This window comes from Acartia tonsa, chromosome 12 (genome assembly GCF_053477335.1).
Source record: "Acartia tonsa isolate MP-2025a chromosome 12, ASM5347733v1, whole genome shotgun sequence".
NCBI lineage: Eukaryota > Metazoa > Arthropoda > Copepoda > Calanoida > Acartiidae > Acartia > Acartia tonsa.
Window position 1 is genome coordinate 18881901 of NC_137271.1, and position 21763 is coordinate 18903663.

At 31.7% G+C, this 21763-nt stretch overlaps 1 protein-coding gene across 2 annotated transcripts in view; it reads right to left on the bottom strand.

Annotated features, from left to right (window-relative positions):
• The window catches only part of LOC145334131 (uncharacterized), a 147562-nt gene that overhangs the window by 58487 nt on the left and 67312 nt on the right, over window positions 1-21763 (bottom strand). For both annotated transcript variants that reach the window (XM_080179431.1, XM_080179430.1), the window contains exon 3: window positions 10340-10969. In XM_080179431.1, coding sequence (XP_080035557.1) covers window positions 10340-10583 — 244 coding nt within the window. In that variant the 5' untranslated portion in view covers window positions 10584-10969. The remainder of the gene's footprint in view (window positions 1-10339; window positions 10970-21763) is intronic.

A 21763-nucleotide genomic window follows, 5' to 3' on the forward strand; every position in this document is an offset into this window, starting at 1 on the left:
TAATCTACCATTAGGAGACATTGTTCCTAATGCTTTATACCAACGCTTAATAATTTTAGAGACTTTTATTGAATTTTGATCGATTGGTTCATTAAGTTGAATGTCCAAAAGTTTCAACCACCAATCTTAATCTACAGAAGGGGTAATTTTGTGTATCATCATTGAGGATATACATAAATTTATCGGCCACTGTCCTATCCCTGTAGATTCCTGTCTAAGTTTTATCTAATATGAAAAGAGAGAAATATTTGCTCTCTCAGTGTCTCTCATTTCTAGTTAATTTTTCTCTCTTTTTCAAGGAACCAGACAAATGTAACATAAAAAATATTCCTGTGAACATTAAGATCTCAAAAATGGCTTTTAATTAAGCTATTATTGTCTATGGTCCGGTTTCAGGCTATTTTCTCGAATGTATTTTCATTAGATTAAAGTTGAAGAATTATGCAGGGATCTAAAGGGATAAGATAAGGTCCGATAAATTGATGTTCATCCCCAATGATACACAACTTTACACATTCTGTAGAATTCAATTAGTGGTTGAAACGTTTGGACACTCAACTTGATAAACCAACCAATCAAAATTTATTAAAAGTACCCAAAGTTGTTAAGCCAACGAATAAGAAAACTTTATTACAAAAGTTTGGGGACTAGTGTAATAAACATAAATAAGTCCACTCCATCCCTGCGAATTAAGGCACACTGACTGGAAATCTGGAAATTATGATAAAAATCAGGTAGAGGTCGGTAGAGATAGACAAATATTTTGGAAACCATAGTTTTAGAAATGTCTTGGACAAGAAAATAATGAAAAACCAATAAAAAATTTCCAAAAATGATAAACCATTATTTTTCTAAATGCCATTCCCTTCCAGCTGTAATCTATTTCGTCTCTCAATATTTGGTATTTTTGTACTTTAAAAATTTATAACATCGTTCAATTTTACATTTTTGTACTAAAAACAATAATAATAATAAGTAGTCTATCCAATGAGTCTGTCTGACCGTCCGTTTTAAATTTGCGGATCATGGAAAAAATTTTCACAGTAGCTTTTGATAGGTTCGGTTAAGACAATCTTAATGATTGCCCTAAAGGGTTATAAAATAGGCCCCGCAGGGGTTTTAGCTACCCGCAGGGGCTAGAAGTCGAAGAAAAGCTACTGTGAAAATACGACGAAACCCGCTACTTCGTTTTCTTTCCATCAAAATTCATAATTTCTAAGCCATAAGGAAATATATTACATTACCTTATACTTTTGCTGTGCATTAAAACTTATAGCATATGAGAAAAGCTGTTAAATTATTATCTGCTGTTAAATGATGTATTTTTCTAAAAAAAATGTCAAAAATGTGCGAATTTTCACATTTTTTTACAGAAAAAGCAATTTTACCAGTGAGAGGGGAGGTTAATGACACTAAAATTATTCTCCAACCCATTCTTCCCCCAAATAGTTTGGAGACTTTGGTATTATAGACTTGGGAGAAGATGAATTAATTGTCCTTTGTCATATCCCTGAATTTCTAGATTTTAACACATGATAGGTGGGGAAAAGTGTAAACGACATAAAAAGACAAGAACAAAAATATTCTGGGTATAGTCCCTTTCGTAACATCGCACCTTATGGGGCGATTCTTCGTATTTTTCACAGTAGCTTTTCTCCTATTTCTTGCCCCTGCAGGGGGCTCTAACCCTGTGGGGCAATCACCTAACCCAATATAGCATAACCTTTTAAAAGCCATTTTAAAAAAACGACAAATCGTCCCTTACGGGGCGATTTTACGAAAGGGACTTTTCCCAAATACTCTTATAGAAAGGTACCATAGCATTGGAAATTATTATGGAACACAAATATCTATAAACAGTATAATCAGTAGTTCGAACAACCAATTATTTAATTTATAAAAGGGGTTGTTTTGTCTATCATCATTTATTTATCATTCAGTAAGATTCAGGATTTCATCCGAAAAATCACAGCCAATACGGTTTAAGCCTATTTTGGAAAAGAGAGGGGATAGGGCTAAATCCCCTCAAAAAAAAGCTTCTAAGAGAAAGTACATTTATTTAATCAGGTGTTTGAAAAAGGTACACACAGATTTAAAGGAGTTATAAAGTAGCTTCAATTCCAAAACAGCAAATTTGACGCAAAAATATTTCAGACTTGAAAATAAACAAATATGGCGGTCAAAAATGTACAGGGATAAATGAATAAATGTATAGGAAAACAGGCAGCTGGGTAACCCGCGGCAATAGAGTAATTGGTAACGTGTCGGCTTGCTGTCGGGTTCGAGTCTGGACCACATCGTGCCATACTAGAGACGTTAAAAATGGTATATTCTACTTCAATGTCAGGCGGAATGCCTTGGCCAATAAACCGGCTGCTCTAACAGATTGCAAATGCAAAAATTAAAAATGAGATTACCCTCTGTAATAATGACTATTAATTGTCTTTTATTGAGAAAATTTTAACAAACATTATTGATTTGCACAAAGGAATCTTTTTCCAGTATTGCTCCGAAACCGATTAATATCTGCTGGATTAGAACCGGTTGTCAGCAATACTATGCATAGCATCAGAAAAAAAAACTTACAATTAATACTAGTTTTGTTCGCCCGGACCTTTGGGGCTAACAAAACTTGTTTTGATCTTGTATTTTTCATTTTAATGTCCGCAAAAGGCTGTCAACAATACGATGCAACAGTAACTTATTATCAACCTATTTACCTATCTCTTTCTTTCTAAAATATTAAAGTGGGTGTATTTTTGTGTAAAAAAAAACTCAAAATTCACATTTCAACTAGATTTATTAGTGCATTTGTGATTTTAAAAGCATTTTTGACATTGTTGATGAAAATTTTTATAACAATTTATGTCTAAATTAAAAAAAAACATCCATAAGTTTTTTTTTAAATCCGTCTATATATAGGGAATATATAGTCATTTATTTGAACAAGCTTGAACGTTGTGACGTACGTACAGTACGTATATGGTAGCTGCGCTCCTAAAATAAAACTATTGAATCTTTTCATTTGCCTAAAAAGCTCCGCCTTTAAACGAGAGAAATTTTTATGTGTTAATTAAAAAAATTTAAGCATTTCCGATTGCTAAAAGTAAAATATTTTGCGCCAAAAAAATGATAATCAATGTAAAACAATAGAGGGGACATTGACTGCAAATCATAATTGTACCCAAAATTGTAAATACATGTTCTGCCATTCGTTAACTTTAATTAAAAAATTTTATTAATTAGTTAAAATCTTGATTGGGTGGTACAAACCTTATAATTTTATTCTACAAAAGGGGTAATTTGGTTTATCGTGATTGAAAACGTAAATATTTTTTTCGTCCATTGTCTTATCTTCTACTGCTTATGGGATTATTTGCTGTCTATAAAGGTAGCTCTATTAAATTGACTAGATCTATCAATAAATTATTTGGTGTGCCGTCACATCCGCAACGTGATTTATGAGACAAAATAGCAATATAAGTGGGGGGGGGGGGGAGAATAAATGTATTAGAACTGATGTAAACCCTTGGCCCAAGTGGTGGGGACCTTTTTATGTGCCAGCAAATTGGTTTTTGTTCTTTTGTAGTGACTTGGCTGTGTTTGTGTTACCGACGCTATTGGCTGATATTCAAAAACCCAATTGAAAGTAAGCACAGGGTCCCCACTCCTTGGGTAAAGTTACATTTAGCTCGTGCCCCCTCTATTCTTTTACTGTAATTGGATGGGGTGGGGGAATGTTTTTGTTTAATTGTGAATGTAAAGCAAAAGAAGAGGGTCAATTTGTGCTGTTTTCATAATATGCAATTCTGACATTGTGATACTTGTGCGAAATTGACTGCACCCCAAATTATTTTATTTCCAAGGTCGCTTAATCAGCAAAAAACAAAAACTACAGGTCTATAAACATTTGACCATGTGTAATGGACTAATCCAAGGATTTCTTAGTAGCGAAGCTACTCTATAACTAAGTTGTGTCCGTATGTTCGTATCTGTCACATATGCCATCCAACTACTGATACAAATGTTATGGCAGCGCTGCTTATATACATATAAACATTAATGTCCTTGTTTAATTTTTTTTGAAAGCTTGAAAAAATTAAATTTCCATTTAAAAACAAGTATATAACTGAGCAACCCATAAATATCGCAAAATAAAAGCTGCTAAAAAGTTGCCAAAGGTGAGCTTATGGTTAAGAGAATCTACACAAAAAAAATAAGAAGCCTGTCAAATCAGTCTCTTTGAAAATGCCATTTTTGTTAAAGATGGACGAACAAACACAGAAAGACTGACCCTAATTAAAAAGTGGCTGCGCTGTTAAATAAATATATAAGTACTAATAACTATATCTAGTAGTTATGACTTAGTAATTAGTACTTAGTAAGCATGCTATGATAGGATGATATGTAATAAAAAACCAGTTTATTGCCCAGTAATACCTCTAAATGGAGTATTTACCAGTTTTCCTTAACTTTTAAGTATCGCGGTTTCTTTAAATTTAGAGTTTGCCTGTATGTCACTTCTTAATAGTAAGTTAAGAAAAGTGACTATAACTTAATTGCTTATTGATGATTATAAAAAAATGTAAAATAAGATATATGTTATACAAAATATGTAACAAAATCTACCATTACATTTTATTTCATCTTGATAATTTCTTATGTTATAATAATAAGTGAGAAGATTAATGTATATTTCCGTAGCACTTAGAAACCGATTAATTTCCGGTGGATTAGAACCATACTAAAAGTTATGTCTAGCATATTATATCCAGTTTTTGTACGAATATAAAAATGTACAATCATAAGATTTAAACCAGTTTTTTTAGCCCGTACCTTTGGCATCTCGGGAATAAAAAAAACTGGTTTAAATCTTACATAATACAATCTACACCCGCGGAAACATGTTTATAATACGATGCAAGAAATAACCATTCCATTGACTAACCCCTGTATTCCTGATTACAATACCCGTTACACGTCTGATATAACAGCCTGACATAGCAGTAAGAATTTTATCAGGAATCTCTAGGGATAAGACAAGACACAATTAAATGATGTACAATTTTATATTTTAAAACTACTCCTTCTGTAGGTAGTTTAAAATTGTTTGTGTATAAGTTTGGACACTGATAGTTTGTACAAAAAGTACCCAAAACATTTAAGCCAACCAATAATAAAAGATGTTTTATAAAACTTTGGGGACCAGTATAATTTACAGACCAAAGTCCCCTCCCTCCCTTGAATTTATAAAAATAGTTTGTTTAATACTTTCATGTTTAGATATTAGATTTGGTCTGATGCAAAAATAGCGATATGGGCAAAAATTTCCGCAAATTGTAGAATCCGCAAAGTATTTCATAACATTACACTGGCCCCAAAACTTTTATGATAAAATTTTCTTATTAGTTACCTTAATAACTTTGGGGACCTTTTTTTGATTTTTTTGATTGGTTGGTTCATTAAGTTGAGAGTCCAGACGTTTCAACCACTAATTGTAATTTAAACCATTAAAAGGCTTAAAATATAAAATAAATATCCAAGTACTTTCTCGGGATCAATGTGAAGTTTCCCTAATAAGGAGAACTCAGTCCAGCGGTTTACCAAATCCCAAGCTTGGGACAAAAAACTGAATACTTTATATAATAGAATTTAATAGTATGAACAAATAAATTTAAGCGGAGTTGATATTTTACCAAAAGTTAAAAATTAGTAAATGTAAAAATGTTGTTTCTGTATGATATCGCAGGGATTGAGGCTTACAAAATGAGCAATAATTAAATATTTTTTCACAATTAATAAAATTTACTCTTTAGTAACTATTTGAAATTTAAGATAACAGGCAGAAACTCATTATTGTTTATGGGGGGAGTATTATTTATCTTTCATTGTAATACCCCAAAAACCCTGGCGATATCGTGAGTTTTTGAGTTTGGATAATTCTAGCTTTTATGAACTACTTTTCAACACGCAGCGTGTGTTCTATAAATCTTTATCTCCCTCACTCTTTATGTTTGTAACGCTACTTAATAAATACAAAGTTATATTAAATCGGATCATGAAAAGAAAACGAAGTAGCGGGTTTTGTCCAACCTTCGCATTAGCTTTTGATAAGATATTTTATGTTAGGTTAGGTAAATATTAATGATTGAAACGCAGGGTAAGAGCCAAAATACACAGGGTAGGAACAATCCGGCCATATTATTGGTTAGAACTTGTACACAATTTGGCATAAAGGGCATTTATATTTTCTTTTTATACATATATAGTTAAAATTCTTAGAATAAAGCTAGTTTGTGTCAACAGGACAGGAAATACATTTTTATGCATACGATACATGATTTTCCACTACTTTTTCCAAACTAGGGAATTAATCTGAATAAAAGCCGAACTGGAAATGAAATTTATAAATCTAAATGTAATGGTCGCACAAGGTCTTGTTGAATATGTAGTACAGTAATATTACATTAAAATTTCAAAACCAATTACTTTCACAGAAAGAGATGGGTGTTCCACGATTTAAATCTGTATCATCATATAATGTTTATGTGTGTTTTTTATATATTTTTTTACCAGCTCATTTATTCGTTTATGTCAACTGCATGGCTTTCAAAAAAATGGTCTTAACTGACATAATATTGATACATCGAATGACATAATTATTATTAATTTTCTTTACATAATGACAGGGTAAAGAAAAATTCGGATCATGGAAAGAAAACGAAGTAGCGGGTTTCGTCGTATTTTCACAGTATTTTTCCTCCTATTTCTAGTCCCTATGGGAGGCCTAACCCTGTGGGATCAATTTCATAACCCTGCGGGGCATTCATTAACATTTACCTAACCTAAAATAAAATATAAAAAGCTTCTGTGAAAAATGATCCAAAAATTCTCAAAACATAATTTTAATTCTTAAATATCTTTTTCATCTTAAATCAAATAGAACGAAAAAATACGCGGAGCTTGTAGAAAATAAATCTTAAATAACTTGAAAAGGGGGGGGGGGGTAAAATGTGGTGACTCGTGCCACGACATACCAGCAATTTTATTTTGGGTGCTACTCCCTTAGTTTTAGAGATAATTGGATGAAATCTTTTGGGCTGGGTCACTAATTACCCCAACTATTGGTATCTTTTAAAAAAACGGCGGCGGGACCGCCGCTCCCGCCGCCCGCCGCCGTTTTCCGCCGCCACCAAAAAAAATTTTTTTATTGCATTTCTCGCCGAATTAGGCAATTTGGAATCATTTGAGACCATGTTATTTTTTTCAAAAATTTTTCCCCTTACAAGCACCCCTGCGGGGGGACTTTTTTTCAAATTCTCGTTTATGAAGATATATCTTAAATACAGTATGCTACTCCCTTAGTTTTAGAGATAATTGGATGAAATCTTTTTGATTGTGTCACTAATTACCCCAAGTTTTGGTATCTTTCAAAAAAAAACGGCAGCAGCACCGCCGTCCGCCACCGTTTTCCGCCGCCACCAAAAAAATTTTTTTTATTGCATTTCTCGCCGAATTAGGCAATTTTGAATCATATGAGACCATGTTATTTTTTCAAATTTTTTGGGGGGCGGTGGCGGAAAACGGCGGCGGCGGATGGCGGGAGCAAGGTTGCTTGTAAGGGGAAATTTTTGAAAAAAATAACTTGGTCTCATATTATTCCAAATTGCCTAATTTGGCGAGAAATGAAAAAAAAAAATTTTTTGTGGCGGCAGAAAACAGCAGCGGACGGCGGAAGCGGCGGCTCCGCCGCCGTTTTCTTAATTCAAATATTTTTTACTTACCAACCTAAAGAGATTTTGTTTGAATATCTTTAAAAGCACAGGAGTAGCTCAGAATATACATTGATAAACGAGAAACGCAGGGGTGCTTGTAAGGGGAAAATTTAAAAAAAAAATAACATGGTCTCAAATGATTCCAAATTGCCTAATTCGGCGAGAAATGCAATAAAAAAATTTTTTTGGTGGTTGCGGAAAACGGCGGCGGACGGCGGGAGCGGCGGTCCCGCCGCCATTTTTTATTCAAATATTTTTTTACTGACCTACCTAAAAAGATTTTGTTTCAATATCTTTAAAAGCACAGGAGTAGCACTGAATTTAAGATATGCCTTGATAAACGAGAATTTGAAAAAAATGAAAAAAAGTCCCCCCGCAGGGGTGCTTGGAAGGGGAAAAATTTTTGAAAAAAATAACATGGTCTCAAATGATTCCAAATTGCCTAATTCGGCGAGAAATGAAATAAAAAAATTTTTTTTGGTGTCGGCGGAAAACGGCGGCGGGCGGCGGGAGCGGAGGTCCTGCCGCCGTTTTTTTTAAAAGATACCAATAGTTGGGGTAATTAGTGACCCAGCCCAAAAGATTTCATCCAATTATCTCTAAAACTAAGGGAGTAGCACCCAAAATAAAATTGCTGGTATGTCGTGGCACGAGTCACCACATTTTACCCCCCCCCTTTAAATTTATTTCAAATTTTCAAAACACTTCACGTTTTTGACATTAAAATAATCTTAAAGATAAAATTGAAAACAAGATTTAAATGTAAAATCCTTTTAGAACAACCAGAAGCTGTGCCCAAAAACAATTTTTTTGTAGAAGGTTTAATAAAGCCCCTCTTCCCTCCCCTTTAAAAAAAAAGAAAATAGCCTAAAACCAGACTATTATAATTTTAAATACTTAGAAAGAAACGCAACACAACATTCAAATATTTGAATTTTTAGGGTTATTGAAATGATTTTTTGTCCTATTTTGTCTCATTATAAAAAAAAATATTTTTGTTTTAAAAATAGAAAACCCAAAACTGATATTTTTAGCAGATAAAATATTTTGAACATGCCAAAAATCTTAATTTTCGCAAATAGTTAAAAACGTGATACGTTTTCTGTTAAATTTTTATTTTTTACTATGATCAAAAATTGTATCATGGTAAAATTTTAAAAAGTAACTGACCCAATCTTTTACAGGTTTAAACCTTAAATCCAGTACTGCGTGGTGCCTGTTTATTGACCAAGGTATTATTCCTTATTCAAACCTATAATATAATACTCCTGACATAGTAGTAGTAGTTACTATGATTAATGACTTTATAAAATTAACTAGATTTAGCTTTTCTAAAGTATAATAGTTAATCTGTACAAACTGTAAAAAAATTTGTGAGCCATTGAATTTAACCAAATGCCTCAAACCAGGGAGGGAGAGTACAATGACAATTAAGTCAATCAAAAACCTATAATAATTATTACCATCTACAAACGGCTTAACAAAAGTTTTTTAGCAATTGTCTTATCCCTGAAGACTCAAACTTTGCCCATAGAAAAATTACATGTTTAGAAAAGGCAATAGGTAAAAAAGACTATTTTTTTAATTTTGAGGTGTCATTTAAGTAAGTCAAAATTTTCAAAAGGCAGTAGTTTCAATATTGATATTATATGTTTTCTTGATAAAATAACAGCTAAATAATTTACATGGTCTATTCTTTTTAATATTATGCTTTCTTTTTTTTAGGCATTAAGAAATCTATGAACCGGTAAGAAAAATCGTTCAATCAAAATCTTAATTTTTTATATGAAATCACTACCTAACAATAAGAAAAAAGAAAAATAATATAGTAAAAATTAAATCGTTCCTTGTTATTTAGATAAGTATACCTAAATAGCCAGGGATCTTTAGGGATAAGACAATGGACGATAAATTGATGTAGTTTCCAAATAATGATAACTAAAATTACTTATTCTGTAACCAACCATTAAAATTCAAAGTTTATGAGCCAACGAATAAGATAACTTGGTGATTAACCTTGGGTACCAGTGTAATTTACTGTCCAATGTTCCCTACCTCCCTGATATATGTACATAGATGAATAAAAAACATTGGTTACCTTAAATTTTTGGAGTATTTAGGTAAATTTTTCTACCGATAGTTATAATGGGTGTGATTAATCAATCGTCCATTGTCCTATCCCTGTATCCCTGATTTTATCTTCCATTGGCCTTGACTATTTTAATTAGTTTTATTTTATCTATTTAGTTTAATCTCTTCTAATATGTTAACTAAGTAGGCACTCCACTGTTAGAGTGGTCCTGGGCTTTTCAAATATTTTAATTTTTAATAAAATTGTGTTGAATTTTGAGAATATTGGTTATATAAAATTTAATTACCTAATTGAACTTAAATTGAACGTAACTCATTCTTTTATTAATTATGTCTTGTAATCATATGCTGTTTATAAATAAAGGCATTCCCCCAAAGGCAAGCACTTGGCAGAGTATTGGTTTTGCATGTATATATAATTTTAGCATCTCTTTAATGACGCAGTTATGCAGATTTCTTACAAATGATCTTACCTATACTAGAGTCTAAGGGTAGGTCAGCCGGTGGTTCTCGAATTTCGCCGCCGCGCGTCGTTAGACCACCGGGCGAGCTGGCGGCACTGGACGGCCGAAGCGGCGAGAAAATTCCGCCCCAGTCGTGCGCGGTGCGCGGGGTTGTGAGAGTTGGCGTTGACAACATTTCGTCCTTGCCGATCCCCGGAGTTGTCAGCATTTTCGGCGTGTTCAAGGAGTCACGGGGGGATCGGAGGGCGGCCATCTTGGATTTGACAATTGTGGCAGCGAATCAGAGAGCAGAGTCTCTGAAGTTTGTACAATATAAGAGAAGATTTGAACAGATAACCAATCAGAATGCTTGGTCTTGATACTGTAAGCCAATCAGAGAGCTGCGTCTCTTTTTAGCCAGCCAATCACAGAGAAGATTCTCTGCACGGCTAGCCAATCAAATAGCAGAAAACTACTTAGTTCAACTTTTTTTTGTCTATAATATGATATAATTCTTGTTTTTAACTTATTTAGAACTTTTTTATGTCACAATCATATTTTTTATCTATTTTTATTACTTTGCTGACAAAGTTTTTCACTTTTGGTTATTTTCATCTTGGCAATCAGCTTCATTAATCAACTTTCTGTACTTTCAAATACCTGAAAATAATCACATAATTAAATAAAATTGGGGAAATTTTTCAACTTCATTTATTTTTGTATTAACGAGAAGGCTAATGTTTTTTTTCTGACAAAACAATTACAGCAAGTTGTTGTTTGAATATCATGCAAAAAATCTTAATAATGTTTAATTTAAGTTTTCGGAAAAAATAGTGGCAAACTTTTTTTGTTACTACAAATTCTGCTAGAAAACAAAAGAAAAAAATATAAATTAAAGATAATTAAGGATACGATAATTTGACCCCCCCCCCCCCACCATTTCACCATTTATTCCTTCATTGGTACATTAAACTTATTTGAGGATAAGTTTAGATAATGTTTAATCCAACCTTTCAGTCTAACCAATGACAGAACGCGTTTATAAAAGTTTTAAGGTAAAAAATAATTTACATTCAGTTGTCCTTTCTCTCTGGAAATAATTAATTTTCCTAACTAAGTATTGTTTTGTCTTTGCAAGGGTTTGCATTTGCTAGAATTTGTGTCTCATCACTGCCGCTCAAAGTCATTATTTTAAAGGCTGAAGCTTTCAGGTACCTTGTTGATCCCCCCCCCCCCCCCCCCATATATTTTTAGGATTGATTTAATAGGTCAGGTAAGGATAGGTTATTTTATGGGTATTTTATACGTAAACATAGCTCCTAAACATCTAGTTAATATTAGGTATGTCGACAATAGATATTTTGAAGAATTGGAACACAGTAATAGTGTCTGACTGATTATGACGTAACAAAAAAAATAGCCAATGAGAGGCCACTATAAATTTTACCATTGGTCAATAACGGCCTCTCATTGGCTAATTTTTTTTTGTTACGTCATAATCAGTCAGACACTATTACTGTGTTCAAGAATTGTCCCTACTGCTGCTATGTCTGTTGCGCGGTTATATTAGTTATATCAGGGAAAATGCATTGGCTCAAAAAAGGCGCAACTAGTTTAAATGCACAATTAAAGTGTTGGTTGTCTGAATTAGTTAAAAAGTTCATTGAGATAATTTAACCAACCATCCCCTAGAGATTGTCATCGCTTATTTCGACACGTTTTACTTCTCAATTTGCTATTTCCTATTATGCTTTTTAGCGTAAGTGAAAAACCACTGAATTGTTTCTTGTAAATCTGAACAGATAAAATTTCTTTCTAAAGATATCATGTAAAAGTCAAAGCATCTTCAAATAATGGAATTAATTAGAGTGCTAATTCAGGAAGGGACGGGGCATTGGGCTAGTCCCCAAAGTTTTGTAATGTTTTCTTATTCGTTGGCTTGACAACTTCTGTGACTTTTATTGTATTTTAATTGGTTGGTTCATTAAGTTGAGTGTCTAAACGTTTCAACAACTGTAATTATAATTTACAGAAAGGTAACTATGTGTATATTCATTGGGGATGTACATAAATTCATCGGCCATTGTTTTATTCCTTTAGATCCCTGGTGCTCAATACATTCTTCATCACATCTCACATTCTACAGACAACCAACAATTTGTTTGCACGGTCTTTGTCTAGAAGACTTCATTTAATAATAGCCTGTTTTATGGCCATGGCATTTCTTAGAGGAAGGGAGGGGACATTAACATGTCTATTACACTAGTCCTCAAAGTTTTCTAATGACGTTTTCTAATTCGTTGGCTCAACAACTTTAGGTATTTTGATGGGTTGATTCATTAAGTTGAGTGTCCAAATGTTTGAACAATTAATTGTAATCTATTGAATTTGTAATTTTGTGAATGGTCATTAGGGATGAACATCAAACAAATAGACAAAATTTAAAGTAACTGCTATTAAATCATGGACTAGGTCATATTAAAGCAGTAATCTATTATTTTTACTCAGATTTTTTTGCAGAAAAATAATATTTTTAGGTTTTTGTTAGTTAATGTTAATTGAAACATAAAAGTTAATAAGCGCATCCATAATTTAAAAATTGAACAAAGATACTTTTTTTACAAGAATATTTGCATCTTTTCATTTGAAAAAGAACAATTTTGTTCATAGTAGTACTGCTAAACAGATATCCTAGCTTATATAAAAGTAACAGGATGTCCCTCTGTCTGTCTGTGTGTACCGAAAGGTTTCGATAACCGCTAAACTGGTATGGTTCTCCTTTACAATGTATCTTTGTATAGTTCCTAGGAAGGTTTATAACTATTTTGAAGGAAGTAGCCACACCAAACCAAGAAAAATCACCCCTAAAAAAATGACCTCACCATTTTCTTTATGAAACTAAAATTGAAAAGAGGGTAGGTCGACCCCCCCCCCCCCTCCATCCTTAAGCACCCTATATGCCTCTATGTGCACTTAATTTAAGTCCCGGTATGGTTTAAAGCTATTTTATTTTTAGAGTTGAATCACAGGCAGGGTTTAGGCTATTTTTCGGTCCTTATCAGGTTTTTACAATACGAATACCCAAGATGCTAGAGGCGAAGCCGTTTCTTGAGGAAAAAATAAAGTACTATCATATATTTGAACTTTTAATCCTACCGTTTAAAAGATCTTACTGGACAAACAAATACTTAACAAAATAGTTGAAAAAGGTTAATGAACTAAATCTAATTGAACTAACTTTAAGTTAAACTATTTCGTGTTTATTTTAAATTAAAAATAAATCTCGTAAGATAAATGATTTAATAAATATAACAATATGCAATTTGTCATATGCATCTATTTATTTTTAAATTAATCATTCAATTTTGCACAATTTTACTTATGTAATTCTGAATTTTTAAAAGTATTTAATTGAATTTGCTGATATCATAACAAAATATCAAATATAATTAAAAAATAATTTAATTGATAATTTGATAAAAGTTATTTTTTTTTTTTTTTAATTTAGGACCTGTCCGAGCGTATTAAACAGGTAACTATAGTCAATTTAAGAATATTAGAATCATCCTAACGATTTCAAACTTTGAATAATGATTCCTGTAATTTTTAGGTAAAATTGAGAAAGCGTAGCAACTCTATAATAATTGACGACGTCTATTTTATTGATTTTTGGCATGAAATCCCATTTTTTATGATAAAATTGTCCTATTAACTTTTTTTTGAATTGTGATTACTAGAACGAAATTGCATGATATTAAATGATCATTCATGTGTTTGAAATAGGTTAATATAAATGTATCAAGAAAATTGCATTTCAATATTTGTTTTTTTTTATGGATAAGGATAATATTATTAAAAACAACTTACATAAAGGTGTAGTTAAATGTAAAAAATATCATAATAGAAAAAAGCTCTCATGACGACATCCCATCCTATTTCATCAATAAACATATTTATTTATCGTATAGTATTCTAGAAAGCTTTCCGCGGATATTAAAATGAAAAGTTAATTACAGCTTACAAAACTGGTATTAATATTATGATTTATATCTTAATATTAGTAGAAAACTGGCTATGATACGATACATGATTTTTCAGTATGGCTTAAAACCACCGGATATAAATCGATGTTTGGAAACCATACTGAAAATGTTTCTTTTAAAGATTTTTTATCTCTGTTATTTTTCAAGAATGAATGGTACCCCCCAAATAAATTGGCTATATATTGAATTTTTAATCTATGAGAAGTAAATAAATTGCATATAGACAAAGGGGTGTGCATAAAATTCCGCTAAAATACAAATAATTACAGCACGGCGGCGGTTTTTCTTAGAGTGCCTTGTAGAACACAAATAACCTGAATCCCCTTTTTTAAATTAACTGAAAATAAAGTGAAGTTCTACATTTGTTACTTGCTTTAGGTCAGGTTAGGTTAGGTGATATTGGGCACTGGCTAGCCCCGCAGGGTTGGAGTCCCCCCCGTAAGCCATTAGACACCTTAAGAGAAAGCACTCACCCTTCCCTTTTGCTTCGCCATCATCATTAATTAGACATTCCTCCTAATTTTTGCTATTTTGTCTTATTGCAAAAATGAATGTGTGATAATATGCAGAAGTGCCTGCACACCAAATAAATTGCATGTAGACAAAGACAATTTAAACGAAATTATCTAAAGCATTTTTATGGGGGAGAAAAAGAGAACTAGTATACCTATTTTAGTGATACAGAGATAAAGTAACACGCAAACAAGCCAACGAAAAAGTCTCAAATTGTCAGACATCAAAAATGCGATTAAAGGCTCGGCTGACCAAAACGCGCAATTTTGCTATAATTCTAGTAATACAAAAATGTTTAATGATAGGATACTAAGTCTTTTTGATATGATACAAGATTTACAAAAAAAAGTTTACATGAAAGCTCATGCCTTTTGAAAAAAAAACCAACTGCTATTTTATCTACTAATTAGGAATTATTATCTTTTTAATACATATTACATACATAGAAAAAAAACACATAAAAACACAGACAAAAATACTTTTGAAGGCACCAATTGAGACCGTAAAATGAAAGCTTTTTAAATTGGGGGAAAAGGTAAAAAGTATTTTTTAGTTAACAATATAATTATCCATTTATTCTTGGATATAATAAGGGAAACAAACTCTGAATTGCAAATCAAAATGGAGCCAAAGACAGTTTGCCATTTGGACGGTCACAGAATAATCTTAAATAGAATGGACTCCTTAAAAGTGACAGGATGTCTGTATGTTTTTATGTACTGAAAGATCTCACAATCTTATGTATTGCTCTCTATTACAATGAAGCTTTAAATGGGTCCAATCTATGATATTTAACCCTCCAAAAAGGATCACAGTTAGATATCTTCAACGGGTAGATCAATTTTCAAAAAAGCAAGATTTTGGTTTAAGGTATGGTTTTAAACTATTTTGAGAGAGAAAGAGAAAAAAATAAACACGTTGACAAAACTTTTAGTTGGTCAATTATTTGTTCTTAAAGCTTAACTTAAACTTTATATTTACTGTGTTTTTTTTTAGCAAAAACAAAATATTTACTTGTTGTTAATCATTTGTAACATTCTTCTATTGTTAGTCTATGTCTTTTTTGCGAACACTTGTTCTCAACATATTTGGCAAAATATGTATAAATGCGATTTTTGACTCACTTGCAATGGGGGGCAAATATATGAAAGGAGGAGGTTAATAACAAACGGATTAGGATGGGGTTTTCCGTGAGGGGGGGGGGGTTAAGTTTGTAAAATAATCTAACTGACATATAGTGTACCTACTGGTAATTTTATTGTAAATAAATTATTTTAAAATTTGCGAAAAATCTAATTTTTATACTAAGTGCAGGTTAGGTTAATGAAAGTAAATGTTATCGGAATCTCCTACTATTTAAAAATAGCGTAAATTCCTTTTCCTAAAAAAATTACTTTTTTACATATTCATTTTCCCCCTGAAAAGAATTGAAGTTTTCTTGAATTGCATTGATGAAATGGCCCCTGTTATGATATAAACAGCGCAGCTTCTCTATATATAGGGATTCTTAGGGATAAGACAATGGATGTTAAATTAGTGTACTGTATATGTCATTGTACATCCTCAATTAAGATTAACATTATATTATTTGAATAATTTTGACACTTTAATTTTGGAACCAATAACTAATCAAAATTCAATCAAAGTCCCCCAACTTTTGTGAACCAATGAATAAGATAACGTGAATGGGTACCAGTGTAATTTACTAGTCCAATGTCCCCTCTCTCCATGATTTCTATTGTAAGTACGTAATTCTGTCCGCCTTTAAAGTAAAGACTTTTGAATGCAATTTGCTACTTCTAAATGATTGAGCAATTTGCTACTTCTAAATGATTGACATACTAGCGTGTTATTGCTGCGCTACCTATGGACATAATATGATGATTGTTCTTGTTTTGAAACAAAGGATAATAATAAAATGAGTGACAGACTAGTTTGTCAACTTGAATTATTTTTAGTCACCCAGAAACAAACAGCTGCATTTATTGGATAAATGGATATATGTAGAATATACGTGGATATTATGACAGGGGAAAAATTGTCGTTAATAAAGGTTGCTAACATAGACATCTCTTATTATTAGGCAGTTCGTCTATCCAGTAGAAGGGGAAAGGATTGGTAAAGATGTTGGATGGAAGAAATCGTTATTTTAGCCAGCTTCAAGTTTCACTTTATTAGGGTACATGAAAGTCTGGTGTAAGATTCAAGTAATAATAAATCCGTTGGAAATTTTAAGATTAGGCAAGTCAAAGAACATTTCGCTGAATATTTTCACTGAAAAACAGATCCATATCTGTTCAGCGGTTAGCCATATTCTACGCTACAGCCAGACACAGAGACAGTCAGACATCCTGTTACTATGAATTACAATCATTATAGAAGAAAATTAAGTTATGACAATGAAAAACTAATAACTCTCAAAATTAGATTAATTTATATGCAAAAATAAATGGCTTTTTAAAAACATTCTTATTGCATTAAATATATTTTTATTTTGTTTACTTTTTTATAATGTACAGTTTTTGAAAATTATGTAATGCTTTACATTTTGTTATTTTTTCATTATTAAAAATAATATGCAAATCCATTTTCTACCTGAATAACCTTTAGCTATTATAGTTTGATGCAAAATATGTTTTAAACCAGGGAGGGAGGGGACACTGTTTATTACACTAGTCCCTAAAGTTTTTCTCATTCGTTAGCTTAACAACTTTAATGACTTTCATTGAATTTTATTTGGTTGGATTATCAGGTTGAGTGTCCAATGTTTCAGCCACTAATAAAATGTAGAAAAGGGGTAATTTTGTGTATCATTAATAGGGATTCGGGGAAGTACATCAATTTATCTGCCATTGTCTTATCCCTTTAGATCCCTGGTTTAAAACAAAATAGAATATTTCAATATTTTATATCAGTAGTTTTGGATGGCAATGTCCCTCAAACTGCCCTGTTGAGCACTGATCCTTCCCTCCCCCTCCTTATTTTTGAAAAAAATTATAAATAAGGGAGGGTTGATTTTTTGTTAGATTGGGTACTGGGTAACCCCGAAAGGTTAAGGCACTACTTTTAGGCTGGTGAAATTATATCCGCTTAGCTTAGTTCGGAATATTGCGTGAAAGGAAAACATTTTTTTTGTCTTAAAACTATTTCTTTTTTTCAATAATCTTATCAATAATGATTTTTAATAGCTTTGAAATTTTCTATTTATAGACTAAATTAAAACGTAGATAATATATTAAATTTCATAATCGATTAAATGAAAAAATCAATAAATCTTATCTAAAAATAGTAAAGAAATATTATTTTCTGCCAAACGTCCTTTTTAGTATAATATATAAAGAATGCCAGGGAATTTAATTTATTTGATGAAATTAAAGATAAATATATTTTTAGAAAACATATCCCTACAAAAGCAGAGAAATTCTTATTCCAAAACCGAATTCAAATGGATCCACATTTAAACATTAACAATTATTTCCAGAAGTAGCGTAGCAATAACAATGTTTTAAATGAAAAAAATAGCAGTCGATTGCAGTCTTTTTGGCAGGTATTGTGAGCAAATCTGTAAATAAGCCATATTCGTTAGAATGCGCTTTGAATGATTATATTATTACACAAATGTTACACCAGATTTTCATGTTTTCTAATAAAGTGAAACTCGCAGTGAGCTAACTTAAGTAAGCCACCCTTCAACCCCTATCCCCTCCCCTCCTACTGGATGAATGAGCTGACCAATAAATGAGTTCCAAGTCAGCAATTTTTGAAAACATACGAAAATTAGTTGTATAGTAGCTTTACTTCCAAAAATTCGTGTCCAAAAATAAATTCAAATATCTGAATTCATAAATCTTAATCAAAAATGTTAAAAAAGGAATTAAAAATTCTATCTTATCATTTAATTATTTTAAAAGACTTTTTTTGGATTATTTTAAATATCAAATTTTTTTAACGTTGCTACACTAAAATAAGTATGTATCAGTCCGTCGTTCTCTCATTGAAGTACAGGCAGACTCATTTGCAGTGAAGCTTCTTATATGTTCAAGGATGGTTTAAAACTAATAAGATGTAAGGAATCACAGCCCTTTAAAGAAAAAACGTCCAAAATGACTCTCGCCCTAAAAATATTTGTTTTTGCTTTATCTTTTTTAAATTAGAATTAAAAGTGTATTGTACCTGCCCTTTTTTACGTTTATTATTGCTGTAATACTTATGGTTATCGTTCTCGTTTGTATGATTTTAAAGAAAATACAAGAAAGAGCATAAAACCTGCTCTGAATCAAATAATAAGCCACCCTAAAAGCTGTGTGCCTTTTGATACAGCCGTTTACGAGTTCTTAATAGAATCATTTGCATAAGCAAATCATAAACACACATACATCTAGTTGCTATTAATATTCAATAGCTGTTTCGCCCCTAGCCTCTAGGATTCCGGGAGAGGTAAAAAATACAGCCTAAATCCAGCCAAAGACATTTATAAAGCTTCCCTGAAACGTACCCAACAAACATTTTCCGAGATTTTAAATTTCAGAGATAAAACAAAATAACTACTTTATATAACAGAAAATAAAAAAAATGGAACATAATAAACTAATTTTGTTTGTGGCAGATATGATTGTACTTGGGTAAAAATATACCGGAAATAGTTTAGAATATAAAAAAGCTCTACACACTACAGAGTGGTAAATTCTTAACATAATTTAACAGTATGGCTTTGAAATTGATTCAGATCAACTGTATAAGAACCGGTTCTCAGCATCGTATTACAGACAATTTTCCGTGGATATTGAAATACAAATTATAAAATCAATACCAGTTTTGTTAGCCCCAGACTTCGGCCACTTAGGGTTAACAAAAATGGTCTTACTCTTATGATTATTCATTTTAGTATCCTCGGAAAGCTGTCTATAATTCGTTGCGATAAATGACAAAAAAAATTATAGATTACTTGCTGATTAAAAGGCAATTAGAGACAACGAATATGATAACTCGATTATAAAACGTTTGGGACAAGTATAATTTGTAGCCTAAAGTCCCAACCCTCTCTTTATATAAGTAACTAGTAGAGTTGCTACTCCTCTAGTCTCTAGAAGTGAAGCCATGGGAATTGGTTGATTTGATCTTACTAAACACCAACATGATTGAGTTTTCCACTTAATGGAAGCTTCACATGAGTCCAGATATGGGTTTTAGGCTATTTAATTAAGTTATCTACATTTAGGCCATTTGCTATTGCCTCTCCCCAAGATACCAGAGGCTATGGCCTTAGTCGCTAGTTCTAAATATAATAATTTTAACGATGATGCTTTTTCTCAGTTTAGAGATATCAAAAAGCAATTTAAATAACAAAAAGACACTGATACAAGCAAACTAGAACAATTTTGTTTGATAAGTAGCGCAGCCACAGCTATCAGTTAAAGAATATTAAACTGTAATACAGTAAATGGGAGAAAACATTGTTATCATACAGAAAATGTAATGTTTAAAGATTTTCAAAAACCATTTTTGGTCCTTTTTTGTTGTTTATTCCGACGGAATGGCGAAAAAATCCGCTTATAGAGTAGCTCCGATTCTAGAAATGTTTATTTTTGATGTTTTTGTTAAAAAGCGGAAATGATTTTAGACATATTTAATATTTAAATTTAGTTTAGTATACACCTAAATAGAAATAAACATTTTCATTATGGAATTTTTTCTTTTTATTCTAGAAACGATGCTAATATACGTTAGTATGTCATAAGGTTAGCAATCAGTTAAAATGCATTCTTTAGCGAGACAGAATCGTCTATATTAACAAAATGTTCGCACATGTTAATATTTGAATAATTTATAAATGTGTATTTAAATTGGTAAGAAAGGACAGAAAAATAGCCTAAAACCATCCTTATAATATAGCCAAAAACATTAGAGGACTTAAATTGGAGATCTTACTAGGTTTGGTAGTTTTCGAAATCTTAGGTTTTAAAAAAAACCCTACTACTTAATATAATAATGGCGGCTAAAACCATCCCGGGACCTATGTGAGGCTTCACTGTAAAGGAGGACCATATCAGTTCAGTGGTTAGCGAGATCCTTCACTACAGACAAAAAAAGCTTTATACTTTTATAATCTTCGCGGTTGTTTTGTTAGTTCAAATGAAAATTAAAGATTAAAGATTTTTTTACTTAAGTTAATTAGGTAATCTTATATCAAAACTATCTATTAGATTCTCTAGAATATAGAGATGCGTAAAATAGCTAAAATAAATGTGCATTGTCTTGTCAATAAAGATCTTATAAACGGCATGCAAACTCTTTAATTAGATTCTAATTTTCACAACCGCTGATTTGCTTTCCTTGGATTGTCCTTACCTAAAAAATACAGATATAAATCAATAAAAAATTAGTTTTTTGAGCTCATATCTTTATCCATTTATCTTGCGTAGTTATGAAGTTTGAATTTCTTAATTTTTTCTCTATTCGAACTTTTATAAAAATATGATTTTTTTCACCTCTTGAATTTCACGTTTTCAGTTTCATGGAAAAAATGCGTTTTTTTCTTTTTCTTTTTTGTCCTTATCATTATGATATAACATCACATTATTACCAAATTAGAGGAAGAATTATTTTAAAAACAAGGATGATTTTGTGCAAAAGTAGAATAAATATTTCCAGTATGGCTTCGAAACCGATTAATATCCGCGAGATTAGAACAAGTATTCAGCAGTACTAAAAGATCATGCATAGCATAGCATATAATTAAACACAACTTTCAAAGAATATTAAACTAAAAATGATAATATAAATGCCAGTTTGATTAACTAACAAAACTGATTTTTATCTAATAATTTTCATTTTAATATCCGCGGAAAGCTGTCTATCACACCGTAATATGGACAGTTTTCCACGCGTGCCTTTGATA